Raw genomic sequence first — 22,757 nt, forward strand, 5'->3', positions numbered from 1 at the left:
CAGGTTAACGCGGAATATCAGTTGCCTTCAGGGTTGCTTCAGCCGGCTAAGATTCCGCTTTGGAAGTGAGACAGAGTGACTATGGATTTTGTTAGTGGGCTGCTCTTAACGCCAATTAAGAAGGATTAAATATGGGTCATCATTGATCGATTGACTAAATCTGCCCATTTCATATATGTTCGTATTGATCACTCGTTACAGATGTTGGCTAAGCTATATGTGTCTAAGATAGTGCGACTGCATGGGGTACCAATTTCTATAAGTTGGCTAAGCTATATGTGTCTAAGATAGTATGACTGCGTGGGGTACCAATTTTTATAATATCTAATAGAGATCTTCGATTCACGTCTCAGTTCTCGAAGAAATTGCATGAAGCATTGGCTACAAGGTTGGACTTGAGTACTGCGTTCCATCCTTAGACAGATGGACAGTCAGAGAGGGTGATTCAAATACTGGAGGACATGTTTAGGAGTTATGTAATTAACTTCTATGGTAGTTGGGAAGATTACTTACAATTGGCAGAGTTTGCATACAACAATAGCTACCAGTCTAGCGTACAGATGGCACCTTATGATGCATTATACGGTCATAGGTGTCGTACTACTACGTGTTGGACTGAGTTGGGCGAGAGGCGTGTTCTGGGTCCTGAATTGATTTCTGATACTAAACATAAAGTTAGAAAGATTCGTGATCGACTGAAGGCAGCATCCGACAGGCAGAAGTCATATACGGATCTAAAGCGTAAGGAGATTGAGTATTCGGTGGAGGACTTGGTGTTTCTTAAGGTCTCGCCATGGAAGAAGGTACTGAGGTTTGGTCGGAAGGGCAAGCTAAGCCCTAGGTTCATTGGGCCTTATCTTATATTGAAGAGCGTGGGACCATTTTCTTATCAACTTGAGTTACCACCAGAATTGGTCCAGATCCATTATGCGTTCTATGTCTCTATGTTGAGGTGATATCGCTCTGATCCTGCGCACATTGTCTCGACGAAGGAGATTAAGGCTAGGCCTACTTTGACTCTTGAGGAGGAGCTGGATCATATTTTAGACCGCGATGTGAAAGTTCTGAGGAGGAAGTTGGTTCCAGTAGTGAAGGTGCTATGGCATAATCACAGTTCTAAGGAAGCCACGTGGGAACCCGATGAGGCGATGCGACAACAATACCCCCATCTATTTTGACTAGTTAAATTTCAAGGCCGAAATTTTCTTTTAGGGGGTAGAGTTGTAATGCCCCCAAAATTGAAGTGTTTATTTTGTATGTTGTATTGCATAAATGTATGCTTGTTCTAGTGGTCGAGTGTCCTGAGGAGCGTTGGAGAGGTCCTAAGTTCAAGCCTGGTCAATTGCTAAATCTTTGGTTATTTTAAGTATAACCCTTGTCTGTAGTTAGTAGTCTTTTAAATTGTTGTGGGTAAAATTTGTCACAAGGCGGTTATTAGTCTAGTGGTAAATGACGTGTGGGTGTTTCTTAGAGGTCTAAGGTTCGAGCGTTGGTAGGATGGAAGGAGATTTTTTTTTTTGCTGCGAGTGTGAGGGAGGTATCCTAGGTTGACCGAAATTGAGGAGTTGGTAGGAGTTTGAATAGGTGGTTGACTAGAATAAGGTGGAGAGATTTTAGGCGAAGGATAAGGGGGAGGAAAAAATGGAGTTTGAGGTTGAGTGAAGTTATGTCGAATTTGAGTGTTGCGTATAGGGACTTTCAGCTGAGTAGTTCTTCTTTAGGATTTTTGGTTTTGGCTACTCTTTTGGGGTCTTTTCTCTTTTCTTACTGTTGGGTTTTTGCAACTAGGGTCTTTTCTTTTGTTTCTGAAGTTTAGTCTTGCTTTTGGGAACTACCTTTTTGGTCTTTGTTGCCTACGATTTTACTGCTTTCTCCAAACATTTTCGTCACGGTTTGTCTTCTCCCTCACAACTCTTCTTAAACGGTTTCCCTTTAGGTTGAATACCTATCTCTTCCTTATCTCTCTGACCATTTCTATTTTAGCCTAAAGTGATCGAGGTTCCCATTTCTTCTTTTCTTCTCTCAGGTGCGATTTATTTTTTGTTGGTCGAATACTGCTCTTTCTTTTTCCTCTGTGTGCCGACACTTCTTTTGGCTTTTGCTTCTTTTCTGTGGTCTTGGTGGTAAGTGCTACTCATTTGAATTTGTTTGGTTCATTCTTTTTTTCTTTTTACTGTACCAATTATTCTCTTTTAACACTATGTTTTTGGCAAATGTTACTAAGGGCTTAGATCTCTTTAGTCAAGGGATAAGGCTAATTGTTCTTTCCCGACAAGTGATCCTTTTATTCTTGGTAAGCGCTTAAAGTTCTAGATATGTCTATGTTGGGTTTAGATTCTTATGAATCGGTTAACCTTTTGCGTGAAGGATAGAGCTTTGGGGAGATTGCATTGGTTCTGGTTCAGGAGGGGGTTCTACGACTGTTCAACTGGTAAGTACTGTTGAATAGTGTTAAGTATCTTCACTACTATGGTTTTCAATTAATCATGAACATGAACTGATGATGGGATTGTTGTCATCATAGGTGTTTTGGATCTCGGAAGCGTTTCAACTACAGATTCATAACAGGTGTGTAATCACACTACAAAGTTTGTTAATTGGCAGAAAGTTAGAAGGCATGTTTATAGACACTACATGAGCGTGCGCTCGCTCATATGATGAATCAAACACATAAACACGTGCGTTTGACAATAGAGGCCACCATGAACGATATCATGGGTTTAGGCCATTTTGGGCCACATTGGGCCGAAATGGGCCATGTGGGTCTACGGGCTTGTAGGCCTTGCACGTGCAAACCGGACGGATGTGTGGAGATTATTAGGCCGGCTGTGTAGTTTGCACGACCAAGGCCATTATTTGGCCTTATTGGGCCACACGAGTGTGTGGGCCCACGTGGGCCGTCTTATGGGCTTGGGCCCATTTTCGCTGTTTAATTGTTAAGGTTGCACGGGTTACTCGAGACGACTGTGGACCTACTGTTGGGTTGGTAAGTGGACCTAGACCCTAATCTATGATATGTCTGTGATACCCTATGAGGTAAATGACGGATATGCCCCTAAGTGATGTATGATTGTTTGAGCATGCCATTTTTATTGTATGTACATTTATATTATGTTGCATTACATGAGGTGGGATGTATGATATTGGAGGAAGTGTACAGAATGGCTATAAGCCTATTAGTGGGAGCTCTGCTACAAATACTATTAGTGCTGCAACCGATGCTATATTCTGGAGTGTAGGGATGAGTGGGTCGATTTTATCCCCACATGGAGTGTAGGGCTGGACGGAGTGGAGTGTAGAGGATGGATAGGTAGGATCTCTGTATGCATCTCTGATACTGTACTGAAATGGGGCTAAGGCCCACCCTATTACTGTTACCGTAATGGGCTAAGGCCCACACTGATATTGCCACTGATAAGGGCTTAGGCCCAGACTGTTTTACACTGTATGATTTTCGACTTGATAAATAGGGATTATACACTGAGTTTTCATAAACTCACTTTTCTACTTATCTGGGTAGGTAATCCCTAGTCGGATCAGTGCTGCGAGGGACTCGGAGATGGCCACACCACTGTTTATGTTTTCGTATTTGACTTTTTAGTAAAAGTACTTTTATTTGGGTAAATATTATGTAATAAGGCCGCTTTAAGTTTTATTTTTATTTGGGGATTTATTTAAATTGGTTTATATCTGTTAGCAGTAGGACTCGAGTTTTAAAAAGATAAATAATTTTCAACTACCATGTTATGCTTCTCGTTTTAAAAGCTTCCACAAAGAACAATGTTTTTTTCAAAGGTAGTAACAATTTAATATGACATATGTTTTGCTAAACCAACCTATGTTCTAACAACAAACAAGATATGTTAACTACTCTTAAAGACCGCAATGGAGTTTTAATACAAAACAGACTTTACAATGAAACTACGCTTTTCAAAACATAATCTAGTGCAACACCGCAAATTTGGCAATAACGTCTAGGCTGGGTTTAGGGTGTTACACACGTAATCATTTTTGTAATTACCATTGCATTTTTATTTATTTGTTAGAATTCACATATTACATATATTATTATTCCTTAATTATCTTTGTATTATATTTTTTTTGTCATAGCATTAATGACACTCCTTTATAATAACTTGACCAAATTATTTCTAACTGATTCCTATGTAGACGATCTCACCTATCACTTTATTACTTAATCCAATGTGGATACTTGGACAATTCGCATAGCATACTCACACGAGATAAGTTTTTGCTACCGTTGTCGGGGATTGGCAATTTGGTGAATTTTTGTTTGGTTATTTTACTTATTTGCACTCGTTTTAGCTAACTTAGTTGTATTTAATTTCTACAGGAATGTTGTCAGTGCATGAATAGAAGCATTCCTACTAACGAATAATATCTTTTTGATCTAAAGATCGAGTGAATTTTGCGAAGAAGGAGAAGAGAAGTGCAGAACATGGCAAGGAATGAGAATGATCCTGGTTTGAATAATCCATTAAATACAAATGGTCAGGTTATTGATCTTCCTATTCATCGTGTGATAGATGATCGAGATAGGCCAATTCGAGAGCATGTTGTGCCAAATTTGGATGACTTGAGTCCATGGATAGTTAGACCACACATTCAAGCTCAACATTTTAAATTGAAACTGGTGATGTTTTAAATGTTGCAAACAGTGGGACAATTCAATGGGTTTCCTACTGAGGATCCAATACTACATTTAAGACTTTTTCTGGAGGTCTATGACTCATTTCGATAATAGGGTGTTCCTGAAGACGACCTACGACTTAAACTATTTCCATATTCCTTGAGAGACTGAGCAAGAGCATGGTTGAATGCTTTGCCGTCAAGGATGGTTGCATCATGGAATGATCTTTTCCAGTGGTTTTTGCTACAATATAATCTACCAAACATGAAAGCCAAACTTAGAAATGACATCACGTCTTTTCAGTAATCAGAGTATGAAACACTATAAAGCTTGGAAAAGATTTAAAGAATTACTATAAAAATGTCCAATGCATGGGTTTCAGCACTAGACTCAGATGGAAATGTTTTATAATGGATTGAACGCACATACAAGGATGGTAGTTGATGTTTCTACCAATGGTACTTTTTTGGATAAATCTTATAATGAAGCGTATCCAAATGCAGTTCAGGAGATGAAATATGTCGAACGATTGCATGTTTATTGTGGCAAAGGCTATCTGTTTGGCGAATGCCCATTCAACCCAGCACTTGTGTGTTACATGGGTAATTTCAATCAGAATAATAACCCCTATTCCAACACCTATAATCTAGGGTGGAAGTAACATCTAAAATTTATTTAGAATAATCAAGGTGCGAAGAATTTTAACAATGCCATGACACAGAATGCCAGCAGTGCACCGCCTAGTTATACTCAACTTATGGCAAGGCAAAATATCCAACAAGGTCAGGCATCAACCTTGTCATCATTGTCTATTGAGGCTTTGTTAAAAGAATATATACCCAAGAATGATGTTGTAATTTAGAGTCAAGATGCATCCCTTTGAGCTCTTGAGAATCAAATGGGGCAGATAGCAAATGCTTTAAATCCGAGACCCTAAGGAGCACCGTCAAGTGATATTGAGAACTTGATATCACAAGGGAAGGAGATTATAAGGCAATCACTCTCAGAAGTGGGACTCAGCTAAATGAAATTGTTAAATATGCCATTGTAGAAGAGAGAAATTTAGATTGCAACCATGGAAAGATTTCAAAAACATCTGAAAAGAACACTGCAACTAGAAATGTTAAACAAAAGACTTTTGCAGAAAAATTAGATCATCTTGCTGATGGAAATACTACAGCAAAATTGCGACAGCAACTTAAAGGACAACCACTATAACGCGTAGGTTTGTGCAAGTGTGAACAGTCGTTATCAAGTAATAAGTATCGAGTTATCATCTCCACAGGGATTGTATTTGTGTTAAATCACTTAATCGTAAAATTACATTAACAACTTGGTAAATAAAAACACAATATGATTGAGAAGTGATGATTGAAATTAAATATGTTAAATTAAATTCAATGATCCCCAATTCAAATTATCCTAAATATGCAAACTATATGAATGAAATAGATTTTAGCAAAATTAAACATAATTTGCAACAACTATAGCATAAATAAACTAGGACAATTACTTTAATTAAACTCAATTTCTTATCAACATGCTTGATAACATTCAGAAAAACATTCCATGGAAAATCAATCTTTCATGAGTTTGGAAACCACATTAGGTCCTTTCAGAATCCTTTACTTAATAAATATGCATTTTACTGATCCTTATTTACTAAAGGTTTCTTAGCATTCGTGCGAGGTAACAGGGACGTGTTAGGTTTGAAACAGTTTAATCACACAAATCTAACAACTATGCAGATAATAGATATTGGTTAGAGTTGTTATGCAACCTGCAATTTAATCAGGTTAGGATCTAAATTGAGCATGCACATTTCAATTATGTGTCCACTAGCCGTCGTCTGGTTAGGATCGCTCAGCTAATTCAGGTGCATTTCAATCACATATGAACGAAATACATACTTGATTTTAATTGAAAACATGATCGATTGAGGAACAAACATTACAAGCAGGAATCAAATAAATATTATTTAATCAAAGAAATCATCCTAGCTTAAATAAAATTAAGCTCACATTGTTGTAACAAGAACAAAGAACACATAGCGAACATTTTTAGATTAAATCAAAGAAAAGAAAGATTAAACCCAAATCAAAGTGGCTGTCACCCAAGACTCTAACCGACGAGGCTCTTTCGTTTCTTCTCATTTCTTCTTTGTTGACGGCTCTCCAAGGTGGCCAACCAAGGGCTCTTTAAGAGGCTTAATTGCTAAAATCTCTATGAAGAGATAATGATAAGCGTGGGGAATGGAGAATGCTAAAGGGAATTGAGAGAAAAGAGAGAATGATGAGGGATGAGGGATGATTAGGAATTGTGAAATGAAGTCTTATTTATAGGTGAAGAGAGGAGAGTAGTTTGCTAAAAATAGGGAGGTTTAGTCTCTTCAAGCTTCTTCAATAAGTGGCCAGCCATGACTAGTGGATTTTGAGTTGAATTTTGCTTGATTTTTATGTAATTTAAATGCCATAACAACTCAGGACTGAGATTCGGTCAAATGTAAATCTTTGGGAAAATCTCTAATTTCTTCAACATTGCAAGGACCTTGTGTAATTAAACCAAAAAGTGGTTTATGTGGACAGCCATGTGTAGCCAAATTAGGTTGACTTGGTCTTCAATTTGGACGGTTTTTATAATCCAACAAAGTTATCAAACCTATCCAAAATAAATCAACAAATTAAAGGACCAAAGAATAAAATAAATAAATAATTAAAACCCAAAATATTAATGAAATATTTTAAAAAGAATAATTAAATATAATTTTATATTTTATTATTTAATTTAATCATGCATGACCCATTTTATGTCTTAAAAATACAATATGTTCAAATAAATATAAAATAAGCCATTTTATGCATGAAATCTATATAATAAAGCATAAAATCACATTTTAATAATTTCTGTCTTAATTTCATATTTTCACATATTTTATTAAATTATTAAACAATTACTTAGTTTTAACAACGAATATAAGTAAAAAGGTGATAAATTGCATAGGAAAAATCCTATATATTTTTCAGTTTACACACCCCCAAACTTAAATCATTGCTCGTCCCGAGTAATGTTTATGCACAGGAAAAGGTCTTGTTAAGGCAAAATTGCTAACTGTGTAAGCAGCATCAATCTTTGTCCCATAATCATGCATTAATAACTTAATGTTCATAGATCTCCTTTATTATCAAGTAATTCATATGCAAACTTTTTTAGAATTTTATCCTAAGTTTCAAAATATGCCAACATGAATCATAGTTTGTATGTATGTCAGAGCCACATATAATATTCTTTATTCAACATAATTTCTTATCAATCAAGCAAACAATCATAAGGCTTATTTATGATGTTCATATGTTGAACTTAGTACTTCCTCTCCACTAATGTAGGTGTCATAATCATCAAATCAATAGGTCTTTTATAAGGTTGTAATGGGGCTCGGTTAAAGGGAGGGATTTAAAGAGATGAGACATTTTGGTTTCAAAATCTTAACCTTTAACTTTGTCTTGGATTTCTCAAAATACAGCCTTTTTCTTTAAGTGAACCTTTAGAACACCCCCAAACTTATTTTGAACTCATGCTCATACATTTTTTTTTGGAAACTAAGCAAAATTTTCTTCGCTCTTTCTTTGTCTCTTTTTTTTTAAGCATGAGCACATACATATTTTTGAAAATTTCCTCAAATGTTGATTACCAAGACAACTTTAGTTAAGATGGGTGCACAAAATTAGGATAACTTAAAAAGATGGTAATGTGGCTTATAATGTATTTTCATTGCAATAAACAGGCCTTTAAGCTCAAAATTATAGTTTCAAGGGTCTAATATTATAAGGTTGGCTCGAAAAGGCTCAAACGATCCAAAGAAATTGTGCCTATATCATTTTAGATTTTAATGTCTCCTAGGATTTCACCTCAAGAAAGTTACTAAGTCAATTCTAAAGATATAAAGCTTCATGCATGTCTCATCTCAAGAGAAACTAAGTTTTCATGGCAGACATTACTAATACTAAGATCATACAAGCATTCCATTCGTCATGATAACATACGTTCACTCAGATAAAATCATCATTCATACTTGCATACAAACTATCTTATTAACAAAAAAATGTCTCTAAACATTCATTTATTAAAACATACTTATGAAAGAAAGGATTGAAACATACTTGAAAATTTTAAAAATTTGAGCAATTTATTTGCCTTACTCCTCTTTAAAAAGAAGCAATGTCCTAATTGCAAGAACAAAGTAATGAATGAAACTGAACACTAGGTAGGGTTGTAAAGAAAGAGAACTGAGTCATTAAGATTGCTTAAATACCAAGTCTTTCGTAATAACTCAATCCTAGACATGTTCATTCCCATTACCACATCACTCAGTCTTTTTGTTTCTAAAGAAGTGTTAAGTTTATTCATGCTTGTTATGCTTTATTCTGTAGAAATTAAATCCTAATTACAAAATAAATAAATTCCTAAAGACCTAAAAATAATTAAATAAACAACAAGATAAGAATCCCCCTTTTATTTTTTTGACTTATTCCCCTTGTCTTCTTCAGCTACATCTCCGCTTGCATAGTCAGTATCTTCTGTCCATGTCTCAAAGATAGCATCTTGGAACTCAGGAACAAAAGTATTAGAGATAAAAAGTATTTTGAATTGAGTCATCTCTAATTTTTGCATATTTCTAGTAAGTTTGTTGTTGGTTGTGCATGAACTTGTACAAATCCATCATAATTGACAACTTCGATTTCTTTGAAGTACTCGCAGAAGTCAACATTGGAGTTGTAGATTCAGGTTCAACACTTAGCTTGACTATTTCTTCTTCTAGCTGAACCTTTGGTTTAGGGTTTGCAGATCCTTCAACTGGCTTAGGACTGTTCAGTTCCTTATCAGATTCTTCTTCAATGTCTATAACTGAATTAGCCTTAGTTCCAATTTCATTTGTTGTCTCCTCGGTATCTGGCTCAATTGGCTTTTCTTCCTCACCTTGATTCAGCTTATGCACCTTCTCTACTAACCTTTCAAGATTATGATTTGTAATGCACCCTTGAAAATATTGCCCCTTCAGATTTGTTTGTGTTTTAACATGGGCCCTTAAGCAAAGTGAAGTGATTAATGATGGGAAATAAGCACTTCCTGTCTTCTTTTTAGCACAATCATGAATCTCCTTGAGAATAATTTTCCCAACATTAATGGACTTTTCTGTAAAAATTGCATATAACAAGAGCATCCGTTCCATCGAGATGGTGGAACTATGTGAGATAGGTATAAAACTGTAACGAACGAAATAAAACCATACCTTTTTTATGGGTTTTAGTTATTCCCTTCAGCAAGAATGGCTCCCAAACTTTCTTATAATCCATTGGGATCTCGAATTTGTCACAACATCAAGCACTTGTTGAAGAAAATGCCAATTGATATTGTACATCATAGGGCAATACTCATCTTCTTCAACATCAGGTAAGTTAAACAAATCATTGATGAACTTAGAAGTAAGAGGTACCTTTTTCTTTCGAACGATGACCTTAGTAGGATCTTGCATAGTTAAACTAGCATAGAATTCTCGAACTAGTGAACGAGCATCACAAAATTGTTCCCACTTGAGAGCATTGATTTTCTTTCTAATCAATATAGGAACAACCATCAAACCATGAATCTTCAAGTTAAATCTTTTTCTACATCATAGGTTGATACTTAAAGATTGAATCAAATCTCTTTTTCACTTCTTCATTGATCAAAATTAGGTTTTCAAGAGTAGTCTTTGAAGATATAGTTCTTTTGTGGTATATTTTCTTGAGAATTTGGCAAAGTTTCTACACAAGAGGGAAAAGAGAAATTGACAAGGTGGGTAAGGACTTGCTATGACAAAAATCTTACAATGGCAAGGGTGGTGCGGTGGCAACGACAGGATACGATAGTAACGGTGGTGTGCGGTAGTGACAACAGTGATGTGCGGCAGCAACGTTGGTGCTTTGGCAATATTCTTAAGGTAGTAATCGGTGATTTCGGCAAAAAGGGAAGAGAAAACTAGGGTTTCCTTCAATATTTGAGGCTAGCAACACAAGAAGGAGATTTAGGGATTTTTAGGGTTAAGCAAATTGCTTTGAAGGATATGAAAAATAGTAGAATAAAGGAGAGTTTATATAGGGAAGAATTAAGGCAACATGTAGCAAAAATTTAGCTACATTAGGGTTACTTAGGTGACAAGTAATGGGAATGGTAGTAAAGTATGGATTTTTCTCTCCTTTTTTCTGTCTTGGGCCTCAAACTCAGACTATATTTACAAACATACTCAAGAAAAAAAATAGATTAGTACTTGGGCCAAATTTGACCCCGCTTTATTAACATAAAAAAAACAAATGAAACTTAAAAATTTTAAATCTTAATTAGAAAATTTATTCTTAACAAATTACATTAAATTAATTCCTAGGAAAGGTTAGAGGAGTCATAGTGGTCCCGCTTAAGTTCCAATCTCCGTAGACAAAATTAATTAAATGTAATAAGTTAAGAAATAAGTTCTAATTATTTATTTACTTACAAAATGAGTTCATGAAAAATCAAGGATCTGTTAATTTGAACAAGGATTCAACTCGCTCAACTTCACCATCCTAGTAGTGTTTGAGACGTTGAACATTAACTTTAAACGTACCTCCGTAATTGTTGTATAATTCAATAGCTTTATAAGGATAAACTCGGTAGATGGTATAGGGTCCTTTCCATCGGGATTTAAGCTTCCCAGGAAATAACTTCAACCTTGAATTAAACAACAAAACCTTCTGACCTTCTTTAAACTCGCGAGGTTGTATATGACTATTATGGCATCTCTTTGATCTTTCTTTACACATTTTGGAATTCTTATAGGAAAACAACCTTAACTCTTCCAACTCATCAAGTTGTAATATCCTTTTGTCACCGGCTTGCTTAAAATCAAAGTTTAACTACTTTTAGGCCTAGTGAGCTCTATTCTCCAACTCAATGGCAAATGACATGCCTTTCCAAAGACTAACCGATAAGAAGTCATTCCTAACGGGGATAAGGAGTCATTCCTAACAGTGTCTTAATTACTATTCAATAGGCCTATAATGCATAATCGAGCTTTCAAGACCAATATTTTCTGCTAGGGCGTACTACTCATGCAAGGATACCTTTGATTTCGTGGTTCACCCTTTCGACTTTCCCATTAGACTAAGGGTGATAGGCAGTAGCAATCTTGTACTTCACATCATAATTGCCAAGCAACCATTTAAGCCATTTGTTCACAAAGTGAGAACCTTCATCACTAATAATAGCTCTTGGTGTCCCAAATCGTGTAAACACATGCTTATGTAGGAATCGCGTGACTACCTTAGCATCATTTGTAGGGTATGCTTCAGCTTCAACCCACTTCGATACATAGTCCACATCAACTGAGATGTATTTGTTCCCATACGAAGAAGGAAATGGGCCTAAGAATTCAATGCCCCATACATCGAATAGTTCAGTCTCCAAATTTTTTGTCAAGGGCATCTTATTCCTCCTTGATATATATCCGATCCTTTGGCATTTACCACAGTTCTTCACATAAGCATAAACATCTTTAAATAGTGTAGGCCAAAAGAAACCTGCTTGCAAAATCTTAGCTGCAGTACGTGAACCACCAAAGTGTCCCCCCTTGGAGATGAATGGCAATGATACAAGATCTCAACAATCTCACCTTCAACTACACACTTTTAGATTATATTATCTGCACATTATTTAAATAAAAATGAATCCCCCCAAAAATAATACCGAATATCATGAAGGAAAATTTTCCTTTGTTGGTATGTAATTTCTCGACGAATTATTCCACAAGCAAGATAATTGGAAAAATCAGCAAACCAAGGTGTTTCATGAATTCGAGTTATGTAACAACCCGGTTTTAGCTAAATCAGAACAGTGGTTTTGGAACCACAAATCCAATGTTGGAAAATTATTTTAATATTATTTTTGGTGTTTACAGCATGATAGCATGTATGTGTAAAAATTTCGTGAGCAAATTTTATCGTTTAATTGCTCAATTTGTGAAAAAGGACTGAATTGCGTAAAATGAAAAAGTTGCATTCTACTTGTTAAAGGTGTCAAATAGCTATAGAAACTTAAAGTTAAGGTTCTTAAGTGGTAAATAGACCATTAGTATGATAGTGGATGATAGTGGCATGACATTTGGTGTAATTATTAAATGTTTTAAAGGTTAAATAAGTAAATTGTCTATTAAAGGTCAATTAAATTAAAACAATGCCAATTCATATCATCTTTTAGTATATTCAACCGATTTTTCTTGTGAAAATAGGGTTAGGGATTCAACAACTTCAATATTGGAAATTAGGTATGTTTTAAGCTCGATTTTTGATGATTTCTATGTTTTTGAGATCATTGCTTTGAAATCTAGCTAGCCCGTACCTTTAATTTTGAAACTATTAAAGATTTTTAGAGTTTTCATTGTTGAATCTATGTGTTCTTTGATGTTTAATGTTGAAATATGAAAGTTTGATGATTGTTTTACTAGTTTTGTAAAGTGATTTTTGATAAAATTGCATAATAGGGATTAAATTGTGAAATATGCAAATTGAGTGGTTGAAATGTAAAATAAATGAAAGTTTTGGGCTACTAGGGACTTATATGTAATTTGACCAAACTTTTTATTAATGTATAAATAGTAAATAAAATTCTACGGAATTATCTCAAAGATGGAATTGTCGAGCTAAAAACCTCGGTTGAACCTTAGGAAAAGATTTGGATGCTTGTGACATGTTATAAGATGATATACCGATTTGGGTTCAGGCCATGCATATCAGATGAGTTGGCTTCAGGCAATTATTTTAGCACTTATGGTGTGATTTATACTGATTTGGCTTCGGGTCGAACAGTAGTATAGTTTTAGTAAGACCGGATTGTCAAACCCAAAGGAACTAAAAGTACTAGTAATGACTGTCTTTTTATTACCTAACCTAAGAATAAAGAGGTTTTATTTTAATTAACTAATTATCTAAACTAAGAACGCACAGAGAAAAGAATTGGGGAATTGCTTTTGGAAAAAATCGATTGACTTAAGACAATACCTAAAGAAAAATCCACCTAGACTTTACTTATTATTCTAGCTCCGAATCGGACCATTTATTCATTCAACTTGTTCCGTAGAGATCCCTAAGTTATGTTATTATCCCTATTCAAGACTAATAACGTCTAATCCCTAGATTGAATAACCAAGACTTTTCTCTAATTAACATTCTAGGGTTGCATTAACTCGATCTATGGATCCCCTTATTAGGTTTCACCCTAATCCGACAAAATCTTGTCACCCTATTTCTAGGCGCGCAATCAACTCCGCTTAATTATGACAAAAGAACTCTTAGACAGGGTCTATTCCTCCTCTGAATAAGAGCATGTCTAGAATCAGTATCCTGGGATGTCAAAACAAGAATTAAGACCACATAATTAAGATCAAGTTAAATATTTATCATACGATTCAGAAAATAATAACAAGATTCGTCTTAGGTTTCATTCCCCTTAGGTATTTAGGGGTTTTAGTTCATAACTAAATAAGAAAACATCTCAGAAGAATAAAGAATACAAAACATAAAGAAAACCCAAAGCTCCTAAAAGGAAATTGAGGAGAGATCTTCAGTCTTGATGATGAATCTGGCTTCCTAGATGGATCAATCGGCTTCCTTGGAGTAATTCCTTACTCCCCCTTCTCCGTCTCTCTTTTTTTCCTCCTCTAGGGTGTATTTATACGCTTTGGAATGCCTATGAGCCCTCAAAAGTGGCCTTTTCCGAATTGGACTCAACTTTGGGCTCGGCAGGGACACGGACGTGTGCGATTACTTTAGGCCATGTTCGAGCCCGTTAAAATGGCACGGGCGTGTGCTATACCCGTGTGAGTCATGCTTCGATTCTACCAGGTTGACACGGCCGTGTGGTCTACCCGTATGAGGAGGTCCAGGCCGTGTTGAGTTCGTACTTTGGCCCATTTTCTCTTACTTTGGCCCGTTTCTCGTTCCTTTCGCTCTCCTATGCACTCCTAAGTATAAAACATGAAATTAAAGCATTAGGAGCATCGAATTCACCAATTCTAATGAGAAATCATCCATAAAATGCATTAAACATGGGGTAAAAATATGTATAATTTAAGGTTTATCAGTCCTCTACTCGTGGAGCTCTCTGACCTTTTCCTATGAACTAATTAATTTCACACGGCCAAGACACACGCCCATGTGCTCAGCCCGTGTGGCAACCTATTTTGTAGCATTTTAGGTGCAGGGGACACACGGCCTAACAACATGCCCGTGTGCAAGCCATGTGTCTCACACGGTCTAGTCACACGCCCATGTGCCAGGTCGTGTGGACTCAATAATGAACCTTTCACACTTTATTAGCCAACCCTGAAAATTTCAAACCACAACCAATACAAAATACCAATACTAAAACAATTCAATACTTGACTTAAAACACTTATCATGTATCATTATCAAATATCAATTTACTTATTTCACTATTACAATCACAATGCAAAATAACACACTTAAAACATCCTAGGTACATGCCATTATCAACAATTTACATGCTTTACCTTATCGAGTTTGAGATCGGCCTAGGATGTTAATTCAACAGTCTAGCTTTATTTAACCTGCGCATGAAAACAAACCGTACGCTGAGTATGGAATCAGTGGTATTTCTATAAACCGATACTTAAGTCAATAATAAATCATATATCAGTGAACCTTGAGAATTCAATCTATTACTCTTAATAGTTCAATCATTTGTTTTTGATTTATGATACTAAGATATTGTAAATCACTTTCAATGAAATGTATACAGTTTCAATGTTTATTCATTATCCGTCAATTTTTCATATTTATTCAGTAACAACCAGTATTCAGTATCTTTCAGACATTTAGTAGCAGTCCAATATTCAGTAACAATTAGTTTTTCTGTACTTTTATTTACAATTCATTTGAATAATAATTTTATTCACCTTTCATTCAATATTCTGTATGATTTCATTTCAATAACAGTCAATATTCTTTGGTAACAACCAATTGATCTTTATTGTTCAGTACCAGTCAGTCAACAGTAATAATCGGTTAATCAGTAGCAATCATTTATTCAGTATCAGTTGTTTATTCAGTAACGGTCAATTAGTCAGTAGCGGTCAGTCTTTAATACTTTTCATTATCCCTATTAATATAACTCGGACCTAGACGGATACACGGATCCAACCTACACACCGGGGATAGTACACAGTGTTTCATCGGCCGAAATAGGATTACACTGTGTCCGTAACAGTAACAGTAATAGTAACAATAGCGGTACACAAAGTACCTCATCGGAACAAATTCGAAACAGTAACAGTAACAGTCAGGTACGGAGTACCTCTTCGGAACGAATCCGGAACAGCAACAGTAGTCGACACAAATAGTGTCTCATCGACACAAAGTCGGAATATCCCTAAACACTTCCAATCCTATGGCATGCCAACTATATCTGACTAGCCCGATACTGTTAATAGGGTTTTCAGTCTTCTTTTAAATAACAGTCATTTTTCCGATGTTTAAAATCAGTAAATATTTCAATTCATTTCTCAATAATCACATACTTATCACACATTCAATCCAATATCAATAATCATATGTAATTCATGAATTTTTATTCTATTCAATACCATAGTAATAATAATTATTATTACCATTCATATTAATAATAAATTCAACAAATAATTATTAGATTTGGTTTATAGAAATACAAACCGTAATTTTCGAGCTATCCCTCGTCGACTTTATCTTTTCCTCACTTAGTCAAGATTTTCTGGCACAACGCTAGCTACGGAAATTAATTAAATATTATTAATACATTACCATTCAATTTTCATTTTAGACTAATTTCAATACTCTAATTTCACCATAAAACCATAATTTCGAAATTCTTTCAGTTTAGTCCCTAAAGCATAAAACTTATGAATTACTTTACAATTCAATCATTATTTCACTTCTAACTTGAATTTCTATCAATTTAATCCCTAATTCATCATTTTATTCAACATGAACAATATTTAGAAATCTAATAACTTTCAATATATCAACTTATTCATCAAAACCTTGTTCCAAAGCTTCTAAAACATCAAAATTAAGTAAAAAAGGCTAAATTAACTTACCAATTAAACCTTCAAACCTCAAAATCTCAAATTTTCCTTTTTCTTTCTTTCCTTTCTTTTTCCTTCTTTCCTTCCCTTGTTTTGTCCCTGCTCTCTGTTCTTTCTCCCTTTGTTTCGTCCCTACTCTCTATTCTTTCTCCCTTTCTTTTTCTCTTGTTTTGTTTCTTTATTCTTTTATTTCATTTACTTTATATGTATATAATATAATAACAATAATAAATATCTATTTAATAATCAATATATTTATTACAAATGTAACATATCATCATCATACATTTGTCATGTTTTAATTTATTTATTACATAAAAATCTTATAATATAATTATTTAATTAATAAATATCTTCTATAATTAAATACATATATTACAAATGTATGTATTTTTATTTATACACTTGTATCTAATCATATCCACACATTTGTCTTTATTTAATTTATTCATCATATAATATCATTTTAATAATAAATACATTAATATTTACTTAACTAATAAGCAAATACATACATGTATTACAAATTTATGTATAATATTTATTACACTTATATTTGATTTTTTTCCACACACTTGGCATTCCCTTTGGCTTATTTACTTATTTAGTCCCTTCAATTTTCTTTATTCTATAATTAAACTTTCACACTATACTCAATTTAATCCTTTTATCCAATTATCCTTAATTTAGCTAATTCACTTAATTAAACTTTAATTAACCACTCACTTAGCTTCGTAAATATTTTTAATAAATATTTACGAATCTATTTTTTAGAAACAAAGACCCAAAAATGCACTTTTTTGATAACTGTAAAATTCGGGTCATTACATGACATTTCTCACCAAACAAATAGTGGCGCCAAATTTTCAAAGCAAACACAATCGCAGCTAATTCCAGATCGTTCTCGGACAGTTCTTTTCGTGCGGCTTTAACTGTCTCGAAGCATAAGCAAATGACTTTGCCTTCCTGCATCAAAATACATCCCAGACTGTACAATGAAGGATCACTATAAATCACAAATTCTTTACCCGATTCGGGTTGTATTAACACTGGAGCTTCAGTCAATAGGGCTTTCAACTAATCAAAGCTTTTCTGACATATTTCAGACCATTCAAATTTTGCATATTTCTGAAGCAGTTTCATCAACAAAGTTGCAATCATAGAAAAGCCTTTTACGAACCGTCTATAATAACCGGCAAGTCCTAGAAAATTGTGGACTTCAGGAACATTTCTCGGAGGCTTCCAATCCAAAATAGCTGAAAATTTCCTTGGATCAACTCGGATACCTGATGTTGACACAGTATAGCCCAGAAACCAACTTCGTGCAACTAGAACTCACATTTACTAAACTTTGCATACACTTTCTTATCACACATAGTTTATAGTACTATTCTTAGATACTCAGCATGCTCGAATTCATCACGTAAATAAATTAATATGTCATCAATGAATACGATGATAAATTGATCTAAATATGGTCTGAAAATTCTGTTCATCAAATCCATAAAGATAGCAGATGCATTCGTTAATCCGAAACGCATAACTAAGAACTCATAGTGGTCGAACCTAGTTCTGAATGCAATTTTCGGAATGTCTGAGTCTTTTACTTGCAACAGATAATAGCCTGATCTCAAATCTATCTTCAAAAACACGATAGCTCCTTTCAGCTGATCAAACAAATCATCAATTTGGGGTAGAGGGTATTTATTCTTGATAGTCACTTTGTTCAACTGACGATAATCAATGCACATTCTCATCGTACCGTCTTTCTTTTTCTCAAATAGTACAGGAGTAGCCCAAGGTGAGAAACTCGATCGTGCAAATCCTTGATCGCAATTTTCGTGACAGGTAAGTTTTAAATATTTGTAATTGATCATTCTTGAAACTAACTATTATCGGGATCCAGACAAGTGTACCTATCGAACAGTAGTATAGTTTTAGCAAGACGGGATTGTCGAACCCAAAGGAACTAAAAGCACTAGTAATGACTATCTTTTTATTATCTAGCCTAAGAATACGGAGGTTTTGTTTTAACTAACTAAGTAACTAATCTAAGAATTTACAAAGAATGGAATTGGGGGATTACTTTTGGAAAACGATTGAATTAAGACAATACCTAAGGAAAAATCCACCTAGACTGTACTTGTTATTCTGGCTCCGAATCGAACGATTTATTCATTTAACTTGTTCTGTAGAGATCCCTAAGTTATGTTATTATCCCTATTCAAGACTAATAATGTCTAATCTCTAAATTGAATAATTGAGAATTTTCTCTAATTAACACTCTAGGGTTGCATTAACTCGATCTATGGATCCCTTTATTAGGTTTCACCCTAATCCGGCAAAATCTTGTCACCCTATGTCTAGGCGCGCAAACAACTCCACTTAATTATGACAAATGTACTCTTAGGCAGGGTCTGTTCCTCCTCTGAATAAGAGCTTATCTTTAATCAATATCCTGGGATATCAAACAAGAATTAAGAACACATAATTAAGAGCAAGTTAAATATTTATCATACAATTCAGAAAATAATAACAAGATTCATCTTAGGTTTCATTCCCCTTAGGTATTTAAGGGATTTAGTTCATAACTAAAAAGGAAAACATCTCAGAAGAATAACGAATACAAAACATAAAGAAAACCCAAAACTCTTGAGGGGAAATTGAGGGGAGATCTTCAGTCTTGATGGTGACTCCGGCTGCCGAGATGGACCAATCGGCTTCCTTCGAGTAATTCCTTCCTTCCTCCCCGTTTTCCCCTTCCTTTAAAGCATATTTATAGGCTTTAGAATGCCTAAAATCCCTCAAAATTAGCCTTTTTCGAATTGGACTCAACTTGGGCTCGGTAGGGACACGCCCGTGTGACACATCCGTGTGAATCGTGCTTCGAATCTACCAAATTGACACAGCCGTGTGGTCTACCCGTGTGAGGAAGTCCAGGCTGTGTTGATTTCATACTTTGGCCCATTTTCTCCGTTTTTGGCCTGTTTCTCGTTTCTTTCGCTCTCCTATGCTCTCCTAAGTATAAAAAATGAAATTAAAGCATTAGGAGCATCGAATTCACTAATTCTAAGGGAAAATCATCCATAAATTGCGTTAAGCATGGGGTAAAAATATGTATATATTACAGTTTATCAATCCTCTATCAGTCAACTCTTGCAACTAAGACTTTAATTCTTTTAACTTGGTCGGAGCCATTCATACAGAGCTATCAAAATTGGAGTAATTCCTGGTACTAACTCAATACCAAATTCAACTTCCCGAATTAGAGGTAATCCCAGAAGTTCTTCAGGAAACACATCAGGGAATTCATAGACAACAGGCACTGATTCCAGTCTCTTTTTAGTTGCTTTTGAATCAATCACATATGCAAAGTAGGCTTCACTACCTTTTCTCACAATACTCAGAGCTTTCATCGAAGATATCACAGCAGGCAATCCATTCGAATCACTAGATTCAATTCAAACTATTTCATCATTCTTGCATCTCAAATAAATAGTTTGTTGTTTGTAATTCACAATAGCATCATGCAAAGTTAACCAATCCATACCCAGAATTATATCAAACTCATCAAAAGGTAATAACATCAGATTGGCTGAAAAACAAATGGCTCAAAACATTAACGGGCAATTCTTGCAAACTTTTTCAACCAAAACACTTTTACCTAGGGGATTTGATTCTCTAATTATGAGTTTAGTAGACTCTGCAAACAAAGTCTTACTGTTCACTATATTCATGCATATATAAGAATGCGTTGATCCAGGATCTATCAATGTAATCATAGAAGTATCGTAACAAGTAAATGTACCCATTATAACATCGAGAGATGAAGCTTCTTTACGAGCTCGGATGGCGTAGGCTCTAGCCTCGGATCGGACAGCGCTGTCTTTAGTCCTTCTTTGACTACCACTCACATTTCTCGTATCTCTGGGTGGTCTACCTCTAGCTGAAGTATTACTCGGTCCCAAATTTTGCACAATTTCTTATTTAACAGACTCGGGACAGTCTCAGATAAAGTGATCTAAAGATCCACATTTAAAACAAGCCCGATCATACAATCTACAATTGTCGGGATGTCTTTTACCATAGTGTTTGCACTCAGGGCGATCAGATCTAACATTTCCAACACTTGTAATAGAAGTAGCTAGAGCTTTGAAGCTTGACTGAGTTCTAGCACGATCTCTACTCTAATGCCCCACATTAGCATTTGAAGAGCTATAATCATCTCAGAATTTCTTTAACATAGATTGAAATTATTTGCTTGTAGATCTTTTTCTCACATCTCTAGCTTCTGAATCAGCTTCTCTTTTTTCTTTCCCGAGTTCTTCGGCTTTACATGCTCGCTCAACAAGCACAACTAACTCCTTTATTTCTAAAATCCCAACTAACAAATGGATATCTTCATTCAAACCATCCTCGAATCTCTTGCACATGTTTACTTCAGTCGAAACACACTCGTACATACTCACTCAGTCTCACAAATTCTCACTCGTATTCTGTAACAGACATACGGCTTTGTTTCAGTTCAAGAAAATCTTTACGTTTCTAATCTATGGATCTCTGACTAATGTATTTCTTCCAGAATTCAGCTTGGAAGAAATCCCAAGTGACTCATTCCTTCAGAACCACGAATATTAAAGTCTTTCACCAATGATAGGCCGTATCTCTCAGAAGTGAGATGACACACTTTAGGCATTCATCGGGAGTCAATGACAATTCATCAAATACACTTATCATATTCTCTAACTAGAACTCGGCTCTTTCAGCATCATTATTCGTAGTAGCACGAAATTCTTCTGCCCTATATTTTCTAATCTTATCTACCGGTGGCTTACTTAACTGAAACAAATTCGCTTGTGGCATAACAGGGACTTACAGAGGATTAGTCGGGGTTGGAGGTTGTTTAACAGTTGGATTAGTTCTAATGTACTGACTGAACCAATCATTCATCATTTGATAGAAGGCTTGTCTAGCTTTTCCATCATGGCTACTCGTAGCTAGTCTAGAATCAGATGGCGATGTCCCTTGCGCGGGAGCAGGCGCATTACTTTCAACATCATCAACTACGGCTCGTTCGAGATCCATTTGCTATATAAAAACACATTTTCATTGTCAGAATTCATCACAATATTGTAGTTCATAAATATGACATGTATAGCTAGACTCACATATGCTACGTTAGTCCTAGAATCGACTAAACCGTAGCTCTGATACCAATCAAATGTAACACCCTTAACCCATATCCGTCGTCGGACTAGGGTTAAAGGCGTTACCAGAAAATCAAAATATTTTACAAGCATTTCATACACATCAGCCACAATCATAATCAAACATCAACATAGAGTCCTTACATAGGTCAACAAGACCTTAAACGTGCTTTAGAAAAGGGTCAGGACTAAACTAAGCTCATACAAAACTTTTCGAAACTTAAACATTTTTCAAAGTTGTATAGGTCACACGCTCGTGTGAAGAGGCTGTGTGCCTAACACGGTATTAGACACGCCCGTGTGTCTAGACCATGGCAAAATAGAGCATACATACTGACTTGTCCCACACGGCCACAAGACACCCCCGTGTGCCAGTCCGTGTGAAAATTAAGGAGGCTACTGACTTAGGTCACACGACCGACCACACGCCCATGTGCCAGCCAGTGTGCCACACACAGCCAATAGACACGCACGTGTGTTTAGGCCTTGTCAAAACTATAGGGTATACTAACTTTAAATCATAGAGTACCCTAGGGGACACACGGCTGTGTAACGTAATCGTGTGTCAAACACAGCTGAGACACACGCTCATGTCTCTGCCCGTGTGGACAAAAATAGGCTATTTGCAAAGATAATTTGCTACCCATTTTGGGTCATCCATACAAGCATAAAACTAAGCACAATTCATACCAATTTCCAGCCAATTCATACACTAAAACATACACCATTCATGTCATATCATAAACAACTAAAT

At 35.4% G+C, this 22,757-nt stretch overlaps 1 protein-coding gene across 1 annotated transcript; it reads left to right on the forward strand.

The window, feature by feature from the left end:
• The first annotated feature begins 560 nt into the window (after positions 1–560).
• On the forward strand, positions 561–2,576 carry LOC107947763 (uncharacterized). The gene is made up of 4 exons (XM_016882291.1): positions 561–785; positions 993–1,094; positions 2,373–2,431; positions 2,525–2,576. Exons 1-4 carry the CDS (start codon positions 561–563, stop codon positions 2,574–2,576), a joined length of 438 nt encoding a protein of 145 aa, XP_016737780.1.
• Positions 2,577–22,757: the final 20,181 nt, after the last annotated feature.

The sequence above is a fragment of the Gossypium hirsutum genome, chromosome A13 (genome assembly GCF_007990345.1).
Source record: "Gossypium hirsutum isolate 1008001.06 chromosome A13, Gossypium_hirsutum_v2.1, whole genome shotgun sequence".
NCBI classification, from domain to species: Eukaryota; Viridiplantae; Streptophyta; class Magnoliopsida; order Malvales; family Malvaceae; genus Gossypium; species Gossypium hirsutum.

Bases quoted from the DNA above. Each gene is read 5' to 3' on its own strand.
- LOC107947763 (XM_016882291.1), top strand. From the start codon at position 561: ATGGCACCTTATGATGCATTATACGGTCATAGGTGTCGTACTACTACG. The intron at 1,095-2,372 runs GTGCTATGGCAT...CGTGAAGGATAG, and splicing joins AGTTGGTTCCAGTAGTGAAG to AGCTTTGGGGAGATTGCATT. The intron at 2,432-2,524 runs GTAAGTACTGTT...TTGTCATCATAG, and splicing joins GTTCTACGACTGTTCAACTG to GTGTTTTGGATCTCGGAAGC.